This window comes from Euwallacea similis, chromosome 14 (genome assembly GCF_039881205.1).
Source record: "Euwallacea similis isolate ESF13 chromosome 14, ESF131.1, whole genome shotgun sequence".
In the NCBI taxonomy this organism is placed as follows: domain Eukaryota; kingdom Metazoa; phylum Arthropoda; class Insecta; order Coleoptera; family Curculionidae; genus Euwallacea; species Euwallacea similis.
The window spans coordinates 4100273-4126904 of record NC_089622.1 but is presented as its reverse complement, the minus strand read 5'-3'; the positions used below and the strand labels follow the sequence as shown (position 1 = coordinate 4126904).

Genomic DNA, 26632 nt, shown 5'->3' with positions numbered 1-26632 from the left:
TATAATAACGGACTTCACAAGCTTGGTATATAATATGTCTTCTAGGATAATTATTTTTCCATAAAACATGTTTATGTTGTTTTATGTTCAACGTGGATAAGACATTGTTCAATATCTTATCGATATTGAAATTGTGTTGATTGCATATTAATTGTTCTCACTCATATAAATATTTATGTATATCAATATATACCAGCAGGTCGTTGATAATAGTCACGGAATGAAACGAAACCATGCTCGCATCCTTACCAAGGAATCATTATCAAAGTAGCATGAAACTAAAGAAATTGTATATATTTAATTTAATAATGACCGCTACGTGGCTTCTTGTTCAGTAGGCATGGATAACACTTGATTACTTTTATTTAAATAAGAGGCCAATCTTGGAATCTAAAAAGAAGCTGAACACTAGGAAATATCATTTATAGTAATCATTAACATAGATAATAAAGTTCTAAATAAAAGAGGTTAAATTAGGTAAGATGATAAAACACCAATCTTTTCCTTCAAATCAATCTTCGTGTTTCTTTCTCAGCGAATGAGATTTTATATGTATATTCACATTCGATACACTTTAGTTTTGTTATTTTCCGTTCTTCTAATACTTTTTTCCAAAAAATTACAAATACGATATAAGACGAATATCTCTCCTATAAGACACTTTTTTTGTAATTTTCTTCATACCCAATCGAACCGAACTGATTTGATTCCTTCACAAATATAATATCATTTGATATTATCCAAGTTTGGTAAAATTATCGGAAAGTTGAGTATTCATGGAGAAGTCTTCGTATAAGAAAACAGACAGAATTCTCAATCCCAAAGATCGTTGCAGTTATATTTAAGAAAGACATGACCTTTGTTCAATTATACCAATCAATCCAAAAGTATGTCATGAGCATGAGTTCCCTTAAAACCCCACAAGCAGTCACATATTTCCCCCAAAATTAGCAACAAAAGTGAAGAAACATTTACCTAAAAAATGAATTTCAAAATTCATCAATAAGCCATATCGATATACTCATATATGCTATAACGTTCGTAAGAAGAAATCAATTTTGACTGTCTAAATAGGCGATATTAATGGCAAAGTAACACATTTTTTTGTCTTAATCTTTACTTTCGAAGTTGCGGTAGTCTGCTAATCGCATGTCCGTTATGCGAATATGTGTTATATAAGAGTTTGTTCCAAAGAATATTAGCATATCATTGTTTTACTTAATGGAGTGGAACTATGGCTGAATTTTATACGCAAATTACATCTGTTGAGACCTGCTACGTTTTAACGTAAAGTAGCTCATCTACTGCACAGACCAGAAGCATAAACGGTCATCGAGAAGAAACCGCAAATTCTTCCGTTCAAACAAAGTGTAAATCATACGTATGTACGCCTACTTCATCTTATTGGCTTCTCGTTCTTCCTGTCGTGACACTTAGAAAGTAAAAGTCATCGTCAGTAGTCCCAAATCAAACGGATACATCGAAGCCGTAGATAAAAGGACCTGTCAGTGGTTCTTTGATAAACAAAATAGAAGCTTATTAATAAATTGACAATTAGTAGCTTCAATGTTTAGGTTCAATGTTAGCTTCATTGTTTAGGTTTAACAAGTGTATAATTTACTTAAACAGATACAGCTTATGTTATATGAATATTTTATAGGTGATGACATGATATGCAGACTGAACTTCGTATGATTGGTATTTAGGATGAAAAAATTCAAATACATACAGTATATCATAGAAAAGATTCGATTATCCAGGGGATACAGGGGTCTTTGCATGGACTTAGCTAAACCACACCTCCCAACGTTTCTCTCTCTCTCTCTGTCTCTCTCGCTTTTTTCGTCTAATGGATGAAAAAAATTGTGTTTCAAGGAATTGAAAAGAATCATATTAAAAACAATCAATAATTACCGGAGAATTAAGAGAGATGAATGTAAGTATATAGGTAAATTAACTTTAGAGAGTAATAGATTTTGACTGACCGTGTCGATGACACTGATTCCCAGTACCCTAATGAATTTTTATATATTTCAATATTCTCAATAATTATTTCGGATAGAGCAATTAGAAATGTAACTTTTCTTTGCCCTGATACTTGTTCGTACTTCGTTTCGTTTTCGAAATTAAAATTAAAACTCCAAACCTTACACATCTCTGAACAAACTTGATGAATCAAAAAATTAAAATAAATATAATGAGCACTTTAAAATCTACAAAAATATTTTTAAAATGCCTATTTCCAACTAGAATATGTGAATTCAGTCTTCTATGTAACTGCAGAACTATAATATTTCGAAAACACCAGAGTTGTCTTTCTAACATCCTATTTTTCGGAAATGAAACGATTCCGGATATGTATTTATAGCAACATTTTTTTAATTTTGGCCCAAAAGATATTTCCTTAAATTTTCTCTGTATGTCGAGGAAACGCCCTGTAGATCTGAAACGAAGGGACGCCACAGTGGCGTGGTTAGTCAGTTTACATCGTGTTGTTCTCATAAATTTCGCTGATACCGTTAATTAGTGGCCCAGTGCACATTTTCATGCAATAAAGCCGGAAAGCTTATGTTAATGAGATTCTTATAAGGAAATCTCACCTGATAAAAGAACATTATCTTTACTGCCACCATTACTTTCATCGGGGTATGTGTTGTGCCTACTGATAAAGTAAGACCGGCCAGTGGTTGCGTATATTACCCAATATCGTTGGAAACCTAAGCAGTTACCATTATTTCGCAGTAATTAACCCACCTTTCGCCGTCAATGACTACCGACTGCCTTGTATCTACTTACTTTCATATATATCTTTCGTCGTTCCACGTTCTGCACCTAGAATTAGTACTACCATAGGTATACTACCATGCCTGAGAAGGCCGCCGCGTTCTGCTGTTTTGGCGTTGTAAGAGACTGACTTAGTTCGGCGTTTCCTGCGGTACGGTACGACCAAAACGATGTGCAATTGGTTCCGATATTGGGTGATGGTACTTATGGTAAAGAGCGCGTCTTCTGCCATGGGATGTGATGCATCAGTGTAGTGACCGCGACAACAACAGGATAATGGCATGCTCGGATCACTTGTTTTTCAAGGACTATTTTCGCAAAGGTGAGTGGAACTTCTCCCCAAACAAATCTTAAGGCCAGGTACTGCCATTCAATACACTTCCTATACCTATTACTATATAAATCTCTCCAAAAAATTGAAGGTTCAAGTCAACTCTTATATAATTATACCTCTCAACTATTTTTTTTAATCGACCCAAAATATATCTGAATGCCATAATTCAACATTGTTGCATTATTATTAGCACTATAAGAGAACACTGGATGGTACTCTATAATTATTATTATCTTCCAAGAGTATTTTTCTAAATTTATTTGAAGATTTGCATTTACTATGGTAATTAACGATTGTTGTGAAACATGAATGGAATATCACCCATACCATGCTTTAAGAGGGAATATTGTGTTTCTATATGCGATTATAACAACGATAGAGAAAGTTTTATGTCATCATCTGATTGATTTAATAGAATTCCAGCACCTTAATTAGTTAATATGAATAAACAGTAGTGATTATTGCAGACGTCGAGAATGTGGATTTATTGTGATGCAAGGGGATGATGATTCTTTTAAGGACAATGAACATTGTTAAAGAATTGCAAGAATGTTTTTCAATAATTCCAATAATTTCAGGGACACTATAACCATGTTAGGTATGCATATTCATGTTCTACAAATAATGTGTTTACTTAAATTGTTATAAAACGAGTGCAACCTACGAAAGAAATTACTTTATTGTGATAAAATATTTAATGTTAAGTAAATATACAGGGTGATTTAGGTTTTAATCGGGAAAATTTAATGCATTACAGAACTCGCAAAAATAATAAGAAAAGTTTATTTGAACTTGTATACTGATATGCTTTATTCAATTACAGAGTGTGAAAATTCATTATTTTCGTTTGTTGTTTATAGCTCCTACCAATATTAGATTTTTGATATTAGATATTTGAGTTAAATTTTCAGTGTATACGTAGCTTTAGAGTATTCATAATTAGACATTCCAAATCATACTGACAATTTAGAGTGTGATTACTTTTCTGGAGTGATACGCCCCTTGAAGAACATTGATGATTTAGACTGTGAAAAAAACAATTCAAATATATATTTGAACAATAAATAGTTCAAATATTTTTATACATCCAAAAATTTGAAACTACGTCAATAAATGTATGCCAGTGTCTTTCATAACAGAAGACTGCAATTAACAGATAAAATGAAATTTACACTTAAATCTATCATTAAATAGAGGTGTACGAATCTGAATGTGAAATTGTGTTTCTTGCTGTTAAAAAGACTGCAATCAAAATTTACGAAATTTCAATCTTCGAACCCTTCAAAAATCATGCCTACTTGAAATTTCATAATTATGGTATATGTGAAAGTTTCAAATTGCGCCAATGAGTGCCGAGTGCCATTTTAGATGTAGGTAATATTGTTGTATACTTGCAAAAAATTTTGCACTTTAATTTATTCTCAAACAAAGCCATATGAGGTCCGAGTACAAAATTGTGTTTTTAACATTTAAAACAAGGAAGTGTAATTTAAATTTAAAAATGTTTGTACTATGAAAGTTTTATGTTACACCAATGATTTTACATAGAAGTGTGAAATACTGCTATCAATTAACAGAACTATCTACATTTGACCTGTCGTTAGAAAAAGGCGTACTTGGAACCAATAGATATTTCGAGCTTTGGTTTTCAAAAAATTTTCAAACAAACTTAGACCTTTAGGAATTTTTAATTAGTGGTTCTATTTTGTTTATCTGTGGTAGCGAAGTTGTGAAGGCGGAAATCTAGTAGTGCTGTCACTATAGGCTTCCGCAACTTTTAAATTTGAAACTGCTAAGCATTGTATTTGAGCCTGTGTGAGAATGATTTGCGATGTGTGTAACTAATGTAATTTAATTGTGATATTTGCAATGAAAATGTTCATATAGTATATTTGTATTTTTTCTTAAGAACTGAGAGCGGGTTATTGTGATAAAGCTTTCCTTATATTGAAACATGACTACATTTATGTCCTGCACACATAATAACTGTTAAAATTTAACTGTGTGCGATTGCAAGTTGTAAACTTCAAGCTTTCGAATATATTTGCGTGAAATTAATTAGTCTACCTATACCATTGTAACCTTACCAGTTGGCCATTTAGATTGAACTGATAACAATCACAGCAACAAATGTGTTTATTGTAAATTTTCTATGCCTCATACTTTTCAAAAATAGGATTTATGTATTTTTATGTAATTGCTCTTATCGCGTTAAAAAAAATGGAGACTTTAAGCTTCAATGAAGCTGATAAATTACACGTTTTTGTCTTTTTAAGTGAAGAAAAAATTTAAAAGGAGAAATTAAATTCTGGCTTCAGTTAAATCTGAATAGCAGATTAGCAAAATGATAATGGACACAATGAGTCCTTGAAGGATGTATTTAATATATTTGCGGGCCTCTACATTATAGAAATTACCCTGTAGGTAATGTTACCAACACATTAATAAATGATGTAAGTTCTCCTACGTCTTTTGATTAGTCTTAATTAACTTAAAAACTCAATGTTTATTTTAATTTTCTTAGACTTTTTTTATTGTAACGAAAAGTTTCTCTCCCACTGCAGTTCCTTCCTTATTACCATTAAAACAAATTAGTCCATTTAAATTCGACTTCCTTAAAAGTAGACTATAGTGGGTAGACAATTAATTATTATCATTTGCCTCAATTAGAAAGACCAAATAGACTATTTTATAGGCCAAACGTCTATTTAATTTCATAAGAGCTCGTTTTTATTGAATTATGCGACTAATAATTGCAATTTCCTATAATGTTTGCATTTTTCTGAATTATAATTACTTAAGCTGGGCTTGTAGGTTATACCTATAATGTTGTTTCTAACGGTATGTATTAGGATTTTGAACGAGTTTCATTTATAAATTAAATATTGATTGTAGGCGAATCGTGGGAATAAGTTTTAGCAAAAAAAAGCTTAATTAATATTCAGTGAGAATTTATCTAATCAAGCAATGAATGAGAACAAAATGTAAGCTTTTTTCCACTAACGGTTTCACTTATCATTTTTTATACGATTTTGATAGAATACACGGACAACATGTCTCATCACAATTCTATTACAAAATGCAAAAATTAACAAGTACTCATTATGCGATTTCTAGTAAGGTGTGCTCGAAGAATCGAAGAATACCCAAAGAGCCTTGTGGCTGCGATATCGCTGTCACTTTCCGCTCCTGATGATACGGAATGTTCTTCGGATCTAGGACAAATTCTTTTTGTTATTAGTAACTTCATTTTGCTTTCGACGTTTGCAAACTCGTGCAATTCGTTTGAAAAACGAATGAAAAGTGAGGTGCCATATTCTCCAAATTCCAGTAACCATTAGGGAACGAAAGTGATTGATTGATGATCGCTTTGAAAATACAAATATATGTGAAAGTGTGATATCAATTTAAGTACAATACGTAAAACGGAAAATATTAAAAATGAAGTAAAAAAGACTTCTTTGGGACATGTCATAGAATTGAGAATTGTTCAGAAAGTCGAATTTCTCAAATAAACAACATAATTGATTTAGAGTAAGATTTTTATTTGCAGAAATTCCAGTAAAATTTTGTTTCATTTGTATTCATAGGGAATTATAGTTCCAGTTGAAAAACTTTCTTACCTGTCAGAAAGTTCTCACTTTAATAAGTCCTAGTAATATGTTCTGAAAATGCTTTTTCAGGAAAGGCAATTCAATTTTGTAGATTTAAATTACATTTTAGAGAATTGTTCTAGAATTCATGAAAATCCCAAAAACTTTGGGGAACAAGCTTTTAGATTGTTGAATAATGAATAAGAATTCTTCCCATTCCGCATATTTTTCTCCGGATTTGTGGTCATCTAACATCCATTCCACTTTCTTTTCCGGATTTTGTAGTTTCTTCAGAAAACACATCCTAATTTTCGAAATTATTCTAGAAATTGAAACAACTTCAGGAATTTTCAGCACTTTCTTCCAGGGAATTCTAACTTTAAGCCGAACCGAATATAATCTTATGAGGTTGAAAATCTAATATTTTTGAGCATTCTTTTTTCCAAAATTAATTCCGATTTAGAGAATTCTTCTAGAAATTAGAAAATATTTTCTTTACAGATCTTTTTCTTTTCTGAATAATGTTTAAATACGGGAGCAGTGATGGAGGCGACTGCAATTTGTTAAGTAATAGATTTAAAGTGCGATAAGATTGTTTAGCGACAATATTATCAGTATCAGATACTCCAATGTTAGAATTACCAACTACAAATCAACATGGTACAGCAAAGGGTAAACAGAGGTACCCAAATAGTATGAAATAAAAGTAGTTGTTTTTGGTTGTTAAAATTCTTTCAAAACATTGCATTGTACTGATAAATATTCATAAAATTTCTCTTGCCTAAATTAAAATATGTTGTTTTTAATTTCTTTAAGCAAAGTGAAGAAATACACATTGACTCAGCTTCACAATAATTATGTATTTTAGCGCTATTGTCTATTAAAGGTTCAACGAAATATAATGTTAATTGGCTGTCAATCCCGTTAATAATTATCTCATAATTTTCGAGATGATTAACTATCGCTAATAGTGGCAGATGCTCAGTTTTAGATAATATTAAATTTTCTTACAGGTAACCTTTAAGATGGCTAGTTGGGTTTTTACTGGTGAATATACAATTCCTTACGATGGCCAATGCGATTAAATCGACGATAATATCAATTATTTCATATAGCTGTGGGAATTTATTTTACTAGTACTAAAAAGAGGTTATTATAATCTATTCATAAATTATAGGTTTTTTCTATATGGGTGAAAAGGAAAATTTTATTTTTATTTCTCTCATTAAGATTTAACATTTTTTTAGCTATTTGGCCAGTTTAATAGTGGGCATTGCTTCATTCGTACACAATTATATTAGTTATATAATGAATGTTTTACGTAATTCTAAATACCCGAAACTAATGAATTTTTTTGCATAGATGTGTGTTGGGAAATTATCGATTCGTTTTAAGACAATATCGGTAATATGGAATAAGATAATCTGGACAATAGAGTAATTGGGTTCAGAAAAAATCACTCGTGCTTTATATGCACTATTCTTCATCTTAAATCCCACTTAGTAAATCGGGCAGGCTTCATCGACTCTGGCAGGTGATTTATACAGTTACAGTCCCTCGTAAGTTATGGAGTATATTTCTACAAAAAGTTATTAAACCCCTAGTGAATCAGAGCTATTTACTCCTCTCTTTTTTTTATCTTGAAATGCTGAGACCGGATCATTATTCACGCCCTGGGTTCACACATATAACATATGTTGACTTCGGAACCAATGAAAATCGGCTTGTCGGCCTCCTGATGAATGGTCTTTTGGGGAGGCTTCAGACCGAGAGATTCCACACGAAAGCATACATTGACGAGAGGTTGGTGATGATGAAGGGCAGATTCATGAGCAGTGCCTGTAATCAAATGTAAATTGCTTATGGAACAGTAGAACAATGATGCAGTAAAACAGGATTATCTGTCAATCTTGACAATACAGACACTAGTAGTTTATTGTAGGCCGGGTCTCTGGCCATAGGTGTTTAAGACAAATGATTGATGACGACTTGGCTAGGAAAGGTTTCCAATCACGCTTTTACGGATTTGGTGCAGAAAGATACATCTACGCGTTGAACACATATCATGGAAAACAATAAAGACAAACTAGATACAATCAGAGAGATATAGACAAGAAAAGGAACTTGCCCGACCCCCCGGGCACATTCAAGATATGAATGCTAAGGAGGAATAGGCAATATATTGGGGACCTTTTTTTTCACAGGGAAAATCTTCAATAAGACACCTGGTCAGTTGTTCTGGTGATCTGATAGTGTGGGATTCACCGAAGCGTCTACCCACTAAAAACCTCGGAATTCCTGTTGACCCAACCTGCTACAGTACGGGACTGCCACTGAGGAATATAAGCAACGGAGCCGAGAAGGCGTGTATGGTTTTGATTAGTTGGTTGCCTTCTTGTACCCAGTTGTTAGTTCTCCTTTTGTTTTGCTTCTATGAATTATTTTTTTCTTGGAGCTTTGTTGAGGGTTGTTTATTTCTCTCCTTATGTTTTATGCTATTCCGTTATAGAACGTTTTAATCTTCTCGTACGGGTCGTTCCATCTGTTCTTTTTCCCTGACCATTGTGAAGATGGCTTCATTGCAGCGGTCCTATTTTGACTTGCTCTACAGCATTTCGTTAATTAGGGATTCCCGAGTAGAGGTCTCTACGTGAACAATCAGCTCGACATTGTTCTTGAAAAGTCGGGCACTAGAAAATGCAATGTTCCGTGGTGTCAGAGGCTCCGCAATCCTTGCTATCCGAGCCCGTTTTTCCTATCCGGTGCGTGAAGTTTTTATAACTCCAGTGGTCGCTGAGAGCCCGTGTTACGTAATAGCATTGGGGACCTAGATGTAGTTCTTACAAGTCATTACAGAATAAACACGTGGTCACGTCTTAAACATAGGATTTCCGAAGCCACTTCTCTCCTACGGAAAGAACTTCCAACGATAGAGCAGGACACATATGGCTTGAAAAGTGGTGGATTGCGGAGCAAAAAAGACCCCTAAGGGTCCGATCTTAGGGCATCGCACTTTCTCCCCCTATTTTACCACTACTACCATAAGTTATTGTTTTAAAGATTCCTCGAAATACCTCTCTTTACCATTAATTTCACGAGTAGTTATAAAACTGGTCATGTGAAAAAATACAGCCACTTACAATCTAAAATTGCTAAATTAACCAGAAACTGGAAACATAATGTACGAGTAATCGGGTAACCTACTATTGTAAATTCAGAAAAACAGTCGCTTATATTAAATGCTGTAATTATTGTTCACTTTGAACATTTTTCTTATATAAGAACTGGGGTAGAACCGAATAAGTGGCAGGCTATTGTTCTTTCAGCCTAGATTTCCATGATAGAAACCTAAAGAATTTCGCCAATAAAAGAGTCTTTCACCTGTTTGGGGATTTTAATGACCGATCATTATGCTAATTAATCCGTTGAAATTTGGAAATGAAATTGCCAAAATTATAGCATAATATACCAGATTATTAACATTACCTACGTCCTATTCACTCTTCATTCAAGATTTTGTTACATGTCAGTTACCTCTTAGTGTGATTACAATAATGATCCCTCTCCATGTAAATCTGTGACATGCATTATCCATACCTACAGAATATTTTTTCAAGTAGGTCGTTCTGGGTTTTCTAATTTCTATTCTCTACTGAACCGAAAACATTCAGTTCACAGCAGTCAACAATATCTGTTTGTACTACAACAGGAGTAGGTACAAATAAGAGAGCAAGTGAATTTTGATTTGCATACAATTGCTAACAGATTTCTTTGTCTTGCGGGTCCTAAAATGTTAAGTTTTATCTGATCGGTTAGTCAGGTGTTCCGGGTCCAATTCTCATGAAATTACACTGCAATTGAAGATTGAGAGAAGGAGAAGTCTGAGTTTGATCACGAAGGGGGAACTTTTCCTTCAGTTTTTAAATATTTCTGATTAACCTTCTTTGGCGCAGGTAAATTTTTTTGAATTCAAAAATTTTTTAACTTCGAGTAATAATTAATAATAAATGTGATTTGGACAGACCGAGAAAACAGAATTTTGCGCAACCTCTGGAAGCCCACTACGGATCTTTTTTTTTTAGAACATCTCGTATATGTACTTTTTAGGTATTTGTAAACTCTAATGGCGCAGATTTATGTTTCTGAAGTTAGAAGTTGTAAACTTGAAGTGCTAAAAATATAATTTGGACAAATCAAGATATACGTATATATATAGGGTGTCCCGTAAACCTTCGACAATACTTTGCCTAATGAAAGGCCCAACCTTGAGAAGTCAGAAAATGAAAAAATAACGTTAATGAAAATATCATGGATGTCGAGATATTTACACTTTTTTCAAAAATGACAAAAATTGACATAACTTGATATTTCGTACTATCACTGTTACATCACTCCTTGTAGAAAAACAAAATGTTCGTATTAGTTTCGTCAATGGTCATAGTTTAAAAGCATATCAAAAGATTTTATATATGTGCTTCGAATTTTAAAAAAACATATTTATTTCGAGGTACTCCTTATAACTCTATTTCTATTATGTAACTTTTGCGCCCTATTGTAGCAAAGGATGTACAGATATATCTTGAAACTCATAGGCTTAAAAAGTAGCGCCGTTCTTCTAAATTCTGAAATGGTATAATAAGTACGTATTCTTTATACACTAAATATTTGTTTGGCCTGTTAGACGATACAAGTATAAGTTTTCCATCACAATACAATACCATTTATTTGCGCTACTAATGAAAATTAATACTAAATAATACTAATTAATGCAAAAAAGACTTAAAGAAAGTGTTCAAAATGACCCCCCTTTGGCTCTTATGCACGCTTTGTATAAACGAAGTATTGTCGAAAGTTTACGGGAGACCCTGTATATCTTAATGTTTAATTTCTGTATTCTTGATTTGTTGACATCAGATGTTTAAAAATTTTCAACTAGAGAAAAAGGAACATATTCCAATGGAGCTTATCCAAAAGTATCTAATAACTATAGGAAACAATATGAAAAAATGTTTATATGTTTAATGTATTTTCAGTGGCGGCACTAAATATTATACATAAGCTCCATTAGGATACGCTCCTTTTTTCTCTAGTTGAAAACTTTTAAATATCTGATGACAACAAACCAAGAATACGGAAATGAATACTGCCCTTAATAAGAAAATTGCTAAAAAGGTTTTGCATGATCTCTCCTATGGTTACTAGATAATTCTGCACAAACTTCATTAGCGTACGTTCTTTTTCTTCAAGTTGAGAAATTTTATACTATAGACAACTGACGAAAAGTAAGTTTAAATTTTCGATTTTTTTTAATCAAAGGTTTTGGTGAGTAATTTCAGATTTCTCTTTGTGATCTGCAGTTTCAGATTTTAGCTTCGAATTACCTCATTAGATGTTTAATCGAAAAGTAGAAACAGGCGAGTTATAGACCGCAAGGCACAGCTAAAGAATAATAAATAAAAGAAAAAAATAATAAAAGAATAAAAAATAATAAATGGAAGTACCAAAACTTTAAATTCTCTTCAATGTTTAACTTGATTTTTGTTTGTGAAATTATTTTGATTAAAGATCCCTCAAGCCACGGATCATTCCGAAAACCCGACGAGGACAACAGGTTGACAGCAGACGTCACTCGATTCAACAAATGAACGGTACAATGTTGCCAAATAACAGAGAAAAGAATGAATGATCCAGAAAATCTGAGATGAAAAGCCCGATTTATAGAGTTACGTAAGGTGTCGTTAACATATCGTTAAGAAGATAAACAGGTTCATATGCATAGTGCAGTTTATGAAACACTGATCTTAAAGGTAACGTACTATATCGTTAAGAAAGTTACACAATGTTTAACTTTTACACGTAAACACACGTAAATTTCTTGCGGTCAATGCCTATTAAAGCTTGACTTAAGTTTGACTTCAAGTCAAATCAATTTAAATGATCTACTAGGTTTTTTAGTTGTCGAAAATATTTAAAAGCCCTTAAGTGTCTCCTTGGATAAAACTCACAACTTCCACCAAATTAACACAAAAAATGTTTCACTCACATTCACAATAGTTCCCCAAAATCAATCACGTAACAGCAATTATTATTCAACACATTTTAATAATACCAGCCCAAGAATTAAATCTCCTAATAAGACCTCTTCCTGCATCTAACCTTTAACATCATCATCAAGCTTGGATAATTACCCCAACATGATATTTGCACAATATGGAATTCGTAAGAAGTTCCCATCTATCTCTTTCTTGGCTACACTTTCGTTTTCGTTTAATAGATTACTCAGATTACATCATGGATTATAATAAGTCGTAATCTCGTGGTAGTACATTTTTATATCCCCGATGCAAAAAACAAGAAGCATCAAGACTACTATAGAAACCTAAATTCTTGTCATTTCTAAACCTCAGTAACTGCTATTGAAACAGCAATGGAGTTATGAAAGGTCACTGACAAAATTCTTAGATTTTTTTCTATAGATAGGCGTAAATATTTCAGGACTATGTCACTGCAATGGTATTTACGACATCGGAAATTATTAATGTTAACATGAATAGTAGATTTACTAATTGCGTAATGATATTTTGGTTTTTGTTCGATGTTGGGGCAACAAGATCTAATAGTAAAATCATGCATTACATGATTTTTTGCCGATTCTTTGCTTCACTTGCATTTCACCTTCTACTTCCACCCTTTTTCGTATTTTGTAATGTTCCAATTTTTGTCCCATCTAATAAAATCATTACACGTTATGAAAATAAATTTCGAGATAATCAGTATGCAAAACAGTGACAGGAAATTACAAAATTAGTCCACTATGCCGAAACACTGGCTGCAGCCGGCCTTTGGGAACCATTTTACATGAAACGTTTTAAAACACCTTAATAAATATTTATTCGCTTTTTGCATAAGACAAGCTAATGCCGATTTGTGAAAACACGTAGTTAAGTTTAATTTGTTAATTATCCATTGAGATACAAAATAGAAGAATAATTTTACGTGAGTGAGGTTTGGTTAATCGTGTATAAAGTTTAAACAATGTACTTGATGTCAAGTCAAGCATTACCATGGGAAAATCAACACGAGAATATATGTTTCCAGAAATTTTCTTTTCAAATCAAGTCAAGAATTTCATATAATTATTTTGCCTTGATTAATTTCTAGATATGAACTGTCAATCTTGGACTCATGAATCATATCTATGCAGATATTATCCATTAAATCCAAAGAATATGCCCTGACTAATTGTTTTGAAGGACACATATCTTTGTAGCTACTATAACTGACTCAGCTCTATTTTTAACTAAAACAAAAATTATTAATTTCAAAGAGAATGTTGAAAAAAGTTCCCTATAGCTAATTAAGACAATGTATTTAATATCCTATGTTGCCTTTAATTGTTTTTATAGCTCAAGGTCGTGAACATTTTCCTCGCTTCAATTTTAATGCAGAATATGTATTACTGAAATGTCAATGATCATGAAAATGTTGGTTATAGCTATAGGATAAGTGCGTTAATAGAGATAAAATATTGGTAGAGAGATGCTCACAACGAATAAAGGCAGAGTTATCGTATATTTTAAATAAATTTATAACCTGGAAGCCAAGATATTTATTATTTAATAAATCTTTATTATTTATTTTTATCAATATCGACACTTTATTTTTTTAAACTCTATTATACTTATTTTATATTTATTATCCCAAAATTGTATCTAGTACTCATATTTTTCCCCTTATTCCCACGTTTGGCTCCTAAAATTGCTTTAAAAATATAATCATATGTAATGTAATAAATGCATGAAAAATTGCTTACATTGATTTTTTTTCATTCAAATTTATCATGCATACAAAATAAGCGTTTTTTAAAAGAAATTTTGATTGGTAGATATTGCCAGAAATTGAATAGCGATTTCTGTTAGTACAATTTAGCAGTTTTTGGCGTAGAACAGGTAATGAATGAAATTCAATAACTATTAATTATTTATAGAATATAAGCTATAAAAAGATGCAAATTATTATAAATGTTTGTTATTTTATTTACATGACTCAATTATTAGTTCTTATTGTATACCTTTTGCCTCCTTTCATTGGGGCCATATAACACATTTCACACTTCCATTTCAATCTGCCCATTTAAAGTCAACGGTAAAGACTCCTTCAGACAATGAGTCATGAGTTCTAATGCAATAATTAATATTTTTTATGCAATTGTAATTTACGCGTAATATTGATTATGATTCAATATAACGGATACGGTGTGCATACCCACTATATCCCAGATTGTTTCTTCTTCCTACATAATTGTATTGTATCGTATTATGTTGGTTCCAGACTTACTATATGAACAAAGCTTTGATAAAAAGTAATCATCTGCCGATATTTGAGACGATGATTTAAATGAGAGAATTTTTGCCATAAACAAAAATGAAAAATTTATGCACACATCAAACATTAAGGAAATAAATATCTCTAAAGTAATATGAGATGGACAGAACAGATATAAATATCTAAAAATTTAGTAAAATTCGATTTTAATTATTAGTCGATTTAAGACCAATAGATCGAAGTCTTGGCTATTTTACCAATAGGATAAAATCCATGGAAACGTTGAAATAAAGGCAAAATATTGGTTAGTTTCGAGGTTTCTATGAAAATTGTCTTCCAGATAAAGTTGCCAGGACTTTGATCTGATGGTCCTTAGTGCCAATTTATAAACCTCCTGGCAACTTTGCCATTAAGATAATTTTCAAAGAAACTATAAAATCATAACACTGGACAATATCTCTTTTTTCTTGGAAATGTTGCCAGGATATTGATATACAAGCTCTTATAAGGGAGGACCTAGAAGGATAAGTTATTATACTATGTATTATCTATTTATACAATTTTTTTCATTGCAAAGTTCACCATTTTTTCCAAACAAGAATTTACGCGGGAATCAACGTCAATTATAGAATACCATTTAGCAAAAATTATCACAAGTCAGATTGCTAACGTTGGTTTGAAAACGAAAGTTGTTTGAAACGTTTTAAAAATATAACCGCGGAAGTATTATATGACAACAAATTAGTATGGGTGGCAATAAATACATACCAACAAGTCTGAAATTAATAATAAAGTTGTTTTGACTATCTACAATAACTGTTCATCCATCTTGAAAGTTGACACACATACATATTATATACATATTATATCAATGCTATACACAGAAATCTGACGCTTAGAAATTCAAATTCAAATTTCCAATGGTTTTCAAATATACAGGGTGTCTCAAACTTGTCACCCTTATACATATTTTATGGAAACCGAAAGTAATATAAAAAATTTAAACTATGGGTCTTCAATGGTGTTGAATCACCTCCATTTCGAGTTGAAGAAGTCCAATTCTAAAAAGTTTGTAGTAACGAATTATGGCGTCATCAATGATATTTTTCACAGAAACATACTCAAATTGTAATAAAATTATATTGATCCTATTTTTTCACACAACTTTTGTTATAGAAAATGATTCTTACATGTGTTATCGTTTAAATGTTATAAGCAAAAACGTCTTAGGAATTACCGCAAAAATATATTTCGAAATATCAGACCAGCCTTGATTTATTACTATATCTAGTTTGTTAGAGCTCGTATTGTACAGCAATACCTAAATAACTTGTTCGGACAAAATTAAATTGACATTAACAGGCCTGAACAAAGGCCAGAAAAGTCTTCTAACTTAACTCCTATGGATTTTTTCTTGTAGGGTTTCTTAAAAATAAAGTTTATAAAAGCACTTCAGGGAATTTGGAATACTTAAAGGAGAAAATAAGAACTGTTTGTAATGAGTTGACTCAAGAAATATTAAGAAAAGCTACTGAGACGGAAATTAGGCAAAGACTTTAAATATGCCACGCAGAAGGGAAGAGTTATACCATATATAAAATATGTTTAATTAAATATAATATTTGTTTTGTTCCTTCCAATTATTTAGTTTTATAAAAACTAATTTCTTGTTTTTCGTTTAGTTCTTATTGTAAAATTAAATTTTTTTGTGACAATTCCTAAGACGTTTTTGCTTCTAACTTTTAAACGATAATACATAAGAAAGAAAGAATGTATTTAACAAAAATTATGTGGAAAAATAGCATCAACATAATTTCGTCAGAATGTGGGTGTTTACTTAGGAAAAATATAATAATCACGTCATAACTCGTTACTGCGACATTTTAGAAATAAACTTCAGATCGAAATGAAGGTCACTCAACCTCATTGAAGACCAATAGTTTAAATTTGTCATATTACTTTTCATTTCCATAAGATAGGACGTCGAGTTTGAGACACCCTGTATATCCGGTAATTAAAATTACTCCTAGATTTTAAAATTCACGAAGAAGGAGTGTGGTGCACGTAATTTAGTTCAGGTGCTAATTGTTAGTACCTGTTTTACGTTATTAATAATTAGTTCATTATAGGTGTATTATAATCTGGTTGTTGTCATAGGTAGGTCTGGCAAACCACCAATTATTATTATTTTTTAGAGTATTTTGTGAATAGTTACTTTTTGTCAAATTAGTTTATTTAAGTAGTTGTCAAGATTAAAATAAAAGAGTTCCTTACAACATTCGCGATCATCAACATCTTTTAACCACACAAGGACAATTGGTGACCCCGATTCCGAACTCAACGCATCAACCCTCTAGAACACAAGCTATCTCATCCAATCATGCCACGTTCTAGAACCATTCAGCCAGAAGCTAACATCATCGAACCCTCTGTAGACCAAGAAGCTCGAATCTTCATTAAAGCTCCACCATTTAGTAGAACAGATCCAGAATTGTGGTTTTCTCAATTGGAATCACAATTTTTTATCAATGGAGTGACTTCAGACGACTTGAAATTCCACACTACTATCGGAATTATGGACACAGAAAGTTTGATTTGTGTTAGAGATCTAATTATTAAACCTCCCATGAACAACAAGTTCCAAACCCTTCGTCAAAAGGTATTGGATGCCCTCGTAGAATCACAAGAAAAAAAGTATAAGAAACTTTTTTCGCAACTTCAACTTGGAGACAAAAAACCTTCCATACTTCTATCCGAAATGAACAGTTTGGGAGGCTCTTCACTTCAAGAAGAGATGTTGAAAACCCTTTGGATGCAGAGATTACCTCACAATATGCAGACCATTTTAACGGCATGTTCCTTGCCATTATCAGAAGTGGCGAATATAGCAGATAAAATTGCTGATGTAGAGTTTTCCCAAGTTTCTCAAATCAAGTCAGAGGTATGCACAAGCAGTCCCAATGAAATCAACAAAAATACATCTTCAGAAGAATTCAAACACATCACTAAACGTTTGGATAAATTAGAGAGGCAAATCAGATCCCATTCGAAATTAAGATCTTCTAAATTTCGACGCAATTCACCCAGCAGAGATCGTCAAAATTCTTCATGGTGCTGGTACCATCAAAATTACCAAGAAAAAGCTCGCAAGTGTGTGTCTCCTTGTGACTACAAGAAGGAAAACTAACGATCGCGTCGTCGTGGGCAGCAGACGGCGCGGGTACAAAGGACTGCCAAGTGAAGATCTCCACGAACACCAACGAAGATAGACAAAAAAACATTAATATAATTAGTCACAGGTTAGTTATCAAAGACCCTTTAACTGGTATTCATTTCCTTATAGATACTGGTTCTGATGTTTCGTTGTTACCCAAATCTTTTCAAATACAACAAAATCAATCTCAATACACCTTATTTGCGGCCAACAACACATGTATTTCCACCTTCGGGACCAAGACTCTTACAGTTAGTTTAGGTCTCCGAAGAACGTTTACATGGAATTTTATTGTGGCACAAACAAATCATGCGATTATTGGAATTGATTTTCTCCACTATTTTAACATAATACTAGATTTGGGCAGTAAACGAATTATCGACAGCACAACTAATCTGACAAACAATGGTAAAATTTCTTGTCTTTCTACATCATCAGTTCATGCAATTCCTTCTTCATGCAAATATTTTGACATTTTGGTTCAATTTCCAGAAATTACAAAATTCTCATCTACTCCCTTATCACTAAAACATAGCACCTCTCACACTATTTTCACAGAAGGTTTTCCTATTTCTTCCAAACCTAGACGCCTTTCAGCAGAAAAGCTTAAATTGGCAAAACAAGAAATTCAACACCTCATTAACTTAGGTATTTGTCGTCCTTCAAATAGTCCTTGGGCCAGCCCTCTACATATGGTTCCCAAGAAAAACTCTTCCGATTGGCGACCGGTTGGAGACTATCGCAGACTCAATTCAATTACTGTGGTAGACAAATACCCAGTCCCCAATTTACATGACTTTTCTTATTTTCTCGAAGGAAAAACAATTTTTTCCACGATTGACCTCATCAGAGCTTATCATCAAATCCCAGTTGAAGAGGAATCCATTCCAAAAACAGCCATAATCACACCTTTTGGATTGTTCGAATTTACAAGGATGCAATTTGGATTGAAAAACGCAGCACAATCATTCCAACGCTTCATCAATGAAGTACTTGGAGATTTGGATTTTTGTTTTTCTTATATAGATGATATCCTAATTGCATCAACAAACGAAGCTCAGCACAAAGAGCATCTCAAAACAATTTTCGAACGTCTCCACCAATATGGGTTGACAATAAACCTAAACAAATGTGTTTTTGGCGAACATAAAGTTCAATTTCTCGGATACCAAGTTTCTGAAAAAGGTTCTTCTCCTCTTCCCGAAAAGGTATCCACCATTTCAAACTATCCTCTTCCTAAATCAATTTCAGATCTCAGACGTTTTCTAGGAATGCTCAATTTTTATCGTAAATGCTTACCTCACGCTGCACATCATCAAAGTGTTCTTCATGACTTACACAAAAACTGTAAGAAAAATGAAAAAACACCAATCAAGTGGACTGACGAAACTGTGAATGCTTTCAATGAATGTAAACACGACTTAGCAAACGCTGCTACATTAAATCACCCCAGTTCATCAGCCCCACTTTCTTTAACAGTGGATGCATCAGATTTTGCTATGGGAGCAGTTGTAGAACAAATGGTAAATTCCTCATGGAAACCCTTAAGCTTCTTCTCCAAGAAATTTTCAAAAACTCAATGTAATTACAGTACTTACGATCGCGAATTACTTGCACTGTATTCAGCAATCAAATATTTTCGTCATTTTCTTGAAGGAAGACCTTTCACAATTTACACAGACCACAAACCACTCATTTATGCATTCATTCAAAAATCTGATAAAGCATCTCCTAGACAAATGAGACATTTAGATTTCATTTCACAATTCTCAACCAACATACTTCACATAAGTGGCAAAAACAACATTGTAGCAGATACTCTATCTAGAATTCAAACCATTTCTTTTCCGAATTCCATAGATTACGATGAAATAGCAAAAGCTCAAACAACAGACCCAGAATTTCAACACATTTTTAGAAATCCTCAACTTACATCACTTACCTTAAAACAATTTCAAGTTCCTAATACACAAAATTTGATTTACTGCGACGATAGTAACTCTAGAATTCGCCCATTCATACCGAAACATTTTCGACAAGCTATATTTAATAAATTTCATAATCTTTCTCATCCAGGTATTAAAGGTACAACAAAACTTATTTCATCCCGTTTTGTTTGGCCTTCAATGAATAAAAATATCCGAGAATGGACTCGTTGTTGTATTAACTGTCAAAAAGCCAAAATTCATAAACACACTGTTACCCCATTCAAACAAATTCAAATTCCGGATTCCAGATTCCATGATATTCACATTGATATAATAGGTCCTTTACCTCCCTCAAACGGTTTCACTTATTGTCTCACAATTATTGATAGATTTTCTTGTTGGGCAGAGGCTTATCCCATGACCAATATATCATCAGAAACCGTTGCCAATTGCTTTTATAGCAATTGGATTTGTCGTTTTGGCACCCCTATTAAAATTTTTACAGATCAAGGTCGTCAATTCGAAAGCTCTCTTTTCCAATCCTTAACCCAAATTTTAGGCTGTAAACGTGCCCGTTCTTCTCCTTACCATCCGAATACAAATGGCAAAGTAGAGAGATGGCATCGAACATTAAAAGCAGCTATCAAAGCTTATGCAACTGAACGCTGGACAGAAATCTTACCTACTATCTTACTCGGATTACGTTCTACCTTACGAGAAGAGATAGGAGTTTCTCCTGCTGAAATGTTGTACGGTACAACGTTAAGACTACCAGGTGAATTTTTTCAAGACAGCAATATCGTTGACCATCCTTCTTCTTTTATACAAACCCTCAAACAAAAAATGCAATCTCTTCAACCAGTTCCAACTACTCATCATTCTAACAGAAAAATTTTTATAACTCCTGAATTAAACACTTGTACACATGTTTTTCTTCGGAATGATACCATAAAGAGATCTCTTCAACCTCCGTATGAAGGTCCCTTTCTTGTTAAAAAACGTGAAGACAAATATTTTACAATTGTTGTCAGAGATAAGGAAGTGAATATTTCCATGGATAGGTTAAAACCTGCATTTTTAATCTCACAAGATCCAAAAATTAATAATCAATTCGATTCTCTTATCAACCAACCAATCATCCATCACCATACAAAGAAGAAAGATAAAACCGTACGTTTTGCTAATGTATAAATTATTAATCATAATTAAATTATATTTTTATATTGTAACGATTAATACCCTTAACATTATACCTCCGTTATTGGGGGGGGAGTATTGTGGTGCACGTAATTTAGTTCAGGTGCTAATTGTTAGTACCTGTTTTACGTTATTAATAATTAGTTCATTATAGGTGTATTATAATCTGGTTGTTGTCATAGGTAGGTCTGGCAAACCACCAATTATTATTATTTTTTAGAGTATTTTGTGAATAGTTACTTTTTGTCAAATTAGTTTATTTAAGTAGTTGTCAAGATTAAAATAAAAGAGTTCCTTACAACATTCGCGATCATCAACATCTTTTAACCACACAAGGACAGGAGGTTTAAGGCACTCATTTAACGACTTTATCACTAAACTTGTGACATCTTATATAGATAGTATATAAGTGAATAATAAAATCAAAGACCATATGTATATATATATATATATATATATATGTGAGCTTTCATAAAGAAAGTGATATGGGGTTGGTTATTAATTCATTTAATGCAAAAGCAATAAACCTGTTATCTTACAAGGATGGTGTTATGTCTTATCCTTGGGCATATGTATGTAGTATGTCACAGACACCTATGAGTGTCCCATTGGAGATTGACTAAACTTGTACTAGTTAAAGTAGATCGTTGCCTTAAAAGATAAAGAGGGTCTGTTTATCATATGGGGGTGTGAGGAGAATGACTAAGGGATGTAAGCGTGGGAAGAATGTGGAAGGTTGAGCGTTTATTTTTTGAAGATAAACAGATACACGGGGATGACTCCGACACCTTGTATGGGGGGGGGGGGGGGGCATTCTATTCCCAATCTTGGTCGAATAAAGAAGTCTTGCGTAAATTTGTGTTTTTTTTATTTTCCGAAGAAAGGAATATTTTTTCTTACATATATATATATTCTGTTTTGTTTAAATCCTGCAGACTTTCCCATGATGTAAGACAAAAACGAGAGCAAAAATAGACAACCGTTGTACTTATTATAACAGTCAGCTGTGTATGGGTTTTTGCTCCACAATCCCGTCATATTTGATTTTGACCAAGGTTAAGCACTCGATTGTTACACAAAATAATATGCATATTAAGATCTTATAGAGTTCATGACTAAACATGTTAACATGTTTGTCGCACATAACTGCATAATTTTGCTGATCATTGTGTTATTTACCAAACCCAAAACTAATCCCTACATCACAAATCAAAGAATAAGGATCCTCTTCAGAGCATCTTAATATAACAAAATCGATTTAAAATCGCGTTCAATCGTCAAGTAGGTACCAGCCTCTTCGTGGAACGGTATAATGCGATCTTCTCATTGCGATGATATAACATGAGCATTATAATTTTATTGTTATAGTGTCACCGGGTCGTTTGATGATTAGAAAGCAGTATGAAAGTCCTTGACAAATGCTCTTTCAACATACAAGGATCCTGCGACGCAAGTGCAGTCTAAGGAACATGGCACTAAAATAATTCAATTTATAAAAATAAGATATAGAAGGGGATGAATTAATAATTAAAATTTGATTATGTTAATATAGTTTTTTTTAATGAAAAAAGTTCCATTTTCCGAAAAATATTTTCAATATTATTATTTTGTTTCCATCTTTACAGATATCCTGTTAAGACCAACTAAAGTAGCCATGATTTCAGAAATCGGATTTGACGCGAGATTTGCAACTAAAGTCTCTCATTATTTGTCGACATAATAAAGTGGTAAAGGAATTTCTACGTTTGTAGAATGTTTCACCTCTTTGACCTTGTCTGCATTCAACTTTATATTAAGTAATCGTTTAATATACGAAGACAGTGCTCGTCTTTCAACTATTAATCCATTTGGGTTGAGCAAGATTCACCGTGCAAATTGCTGGGGTGAGTCATTTCTTGTCAGATGATCTTTGATGGTTGTACGACAGTGAAGATTTCTATTATATTTATTACGTTAATAATAATAGTTTTTACCAGAACTTCAGTAGAATTGTTAATTAATATAAATACATCAAAAGGCATTCCAAGAGACCACTTTTATGAGTTGGTATGCTTACTGCTGTTATATCCTTGACCCTCCAAAGACGAAAAATATATCAATATCCGTTCACATACAGAAAGAATTTGAAAGACCAGTATATTCGACAAATGCTGATTTTCCAAATAAAACATTCGCCATCTTATGGGTATCTGAATTTGGAAAAATATACATCTAATTGTCACTTTTATTTTCTTGAAATTTATACCTTCAGACAGTTTTTGAGTTTCGTAAAATTTAATTAAGAATTTTTTTTCGGATAGCACTTTCGACATTTTATCAGCATCTGAGTACAGCAAAACTGATAAGTAGTGTTGTTGTTTTCTTGAAGTATACTTTGTAAACCTTTTTGGAAATTCCTTTAAGAAATTTTCAATTTAATCATGGCAAAACATATTATGTTCATAAGCATATGGTCCGTTCTGTCAGTTTTGAAGCTTCGTAATCCGTCCTTTCTATCTCTCCACTTCTTAATATGAGTAGGAAAAGATATCATATTCAGTAACTTATTAATGGAAAGTAGTAGTTTTCAAACTATTTGTTAAATAATCACATTTTGCGTCTTTAAATCACCTCAGCTGTTCATTAATTTGCGATGATTGCAGAAAAAATCGATTTTCTGTACTTTCTACACATAACTATAATAATTATTATGATTGGTCATACCACCTTGCTGTAAAATACATTTTAACCAGATGCGGGCTTTGCTTATGCAAAAATTGCTGTCTAAAATATGAACCTGAATTAAAAACCTGTTTGGCTCGCAATCAAAGGAATTTTTCAGTCTGTCATATAGAGAACAATGATGAGAAAAAGATTTATAATTGAGCTAATTCAATATGAAATCTTTACGATCTGCACGAATAAAGAACGAAGAGTTTCGTCATAGCTTTAATGAAACTTACCGCAAATTGTTAAGAAATAGTAATATACAATATTGGTTTGCTTACCACAAATATTTCGGTGGTTTTCTAGGAACTTACACATGACCCATTTGTAATTTTTTGGCTAAAAATGTTTGATTTTGACCTGTGGAAATAATAGAAAATGGCATAAGTTGAATATTTCAGAATGGTAAAGGGAAACGATCATCATTCTGCATCGTGGAAATAAAATCAAAAGAGCCGTAAAATGACACATGTTCAATTCTAAATGTCAACAAATTCATCAGTAGTTTCCAGAATATCGTTAGAAGTTTGCAAGTCGATCTAGAAAATTGATTCCACGTGATTTAAACAATTTCAATGTAAGGTGAATGGTATAGTTATTAGACATCAACAGTTATTGGACAGATTCGTTTTAAACATTTGCAATAAACGCAAATATAGTGATTATTGAATATTGTACCGAGAGAAATTGATATTCGTGACATTTCTGCCAAGAACCATCGGGAATTCACCAGGAATACTTTACAAGAAAAGTTACAGTGAGTTTATTGTTGTTGTCTATAGTGCAGTGAGTACAAAATAAGATTTTGATAAGAAGTAACAATGTTAAAAACAACATTTTTTTGAATTTCAATCGAAATTTGAACTGTTGTAATATTTTCACAATAATTTAGATCTGTCAATTTAGTATTTTTACAGGTTTACCCTCATATTTTGGAATTGCGTCACTTTGTCCAACATCTGTAAATACAACAAGTACAACTTTCAATTATTGGACATGCTGTCCAATCATTGATTTTGAGTTTTATTATATTTAGACGGTTATTGAACACCGACGCCAGACGGTTATTGAAGAGATATTTATTTGAGATAGGTGAATCATTGGAAATGCCGAAACGCAATGTAACTTGGTTCAACTTGAAATGGCACTGCAAGAGTTGCATGAAAAAGGAGCAAGCGTCACAGCCGTTTCTACAAAATATAAGGTTCCAAAATTCACGATTCCCTTCCAACTCAAAAATCCGCATGGAAAAAAGTAACTTTGGACCTTTGCCTTTTTTAACAAATGAAGAACACCGTTTAGTTTTGTGGATTTCGGAATTGGGAATAAGAGGATTTTCGAAGAAAATGGAAGATGTTATGCCAATTGTTCAAAAATTTTTAAAAGCAAACCCCAGACCAAATTCTCTCAAAGATAATTATCCCGATATAAAGTGGTTGAAAGTTTTTTTTCGACGAAATCCTTGAGTCGCGGATAGGCAGAACGAGACACGATAGTTTCATCGGTTAGATCCTATTTGACCGACTCGGATATAAGAAAGTGGTTAATCGAAATCAAAAAATTCTTCGAAGACTAAAACTTGATCGATGTACTCGAGGACCCTTCCCGGGTTTATAACAGAGACGAAATGGGATTTAAAATGTGTCCATTTACAGGTTGTAAATCGGACAAAAAGGGAACAAAAAATGTTTACAACATCAAGAAAGATTCTTTAAAAGAAAATATTACTGTAATGTTTTTTTGAATAGACAAACTAAATGTAAATAAACAGAATGAAGAAAATGGATAAAGCGACGACAGAATATTCAGTTACGATGAATTTGTTAAAGTCGTAGCCCCAGATTTTATTACAAAATTTGAAAGTAATAATTCGTCTCAAGAAATCAAGGACGAAAATTTCAACAAATTATACTCAATTTGGAAACATTTTCAAAAAGTATTACTCAGTAATTTTGATAATTTCCCTTAAAGAATCTCTTGAGAACGTACAAATAAACGATATGAGTGGAACTTGAACCTAACCTGAACTGAACACAATTACCAATGAGGCAGCTACAGAAGAAAAGTCTCGAATATCGAAACAACTACAATTCAATTTTCATCCACTCGGTCGTCAATTAAAGAATCACAATTTTCGGCCTCTATTTCTGCACTGGTCTTTGATTTAGTGGTAACATCTACAAAACCAGACAATTCACTAAAAAAAGTATAGAAAATTCTTTCCCCTTTTACAGTGTGGCCAAATTCTCCAAAATGAAAAAATAAACGACAAACTAAGAAAACCCCTTATACCTTTTTGCTTTAACATCAGAAAAGTTTTAGCGAATGTTTGCATCGAAACATACTATATTCAGAATGCCAAAAGTTAAAGGAGAAAGAAGACAGGAAAAGAAAACGCGAAGAGAAAAAACAAGAGAAATTAATGAAGAGAACTAAATTACAAAATAGTCAAAAAGACAGGCAAATATGCGGTAAATGCTTGAAGTTAATAAAATCGAACGAGTTGATTTGTGATACTTGTCAGAGAAATTTTCATCGTTCGTCTGTTCCT

At 32.6% G+C, this 26632-nt stretch overlaps 1 protein-coding gene across 1 annotated transcript in view; it reads left to right on the top strand.

Annotated features, from left to right (window-relative positions):
• The first annotated feature begins 2498 nt into the window (after positions 1-2498).
• The window catches only part of LOC136413594 (mucin-4-like), a 47737-nt gene continuing 23603 nt past the window's right edge, over positions 2499-26632 (top strand). Inside the window, exon 1 of the mRNA XM_066397252.1 lies at positions 2499-3106. Within this exon, the coding sequence (XP_066253349.1) occupies positions 3066-3106 (41 nt within the window). The 5' untranslated portion in view covers positions 2499-3065. The remainder of the gene's footprint in view (positions 3107-26632) is intronic.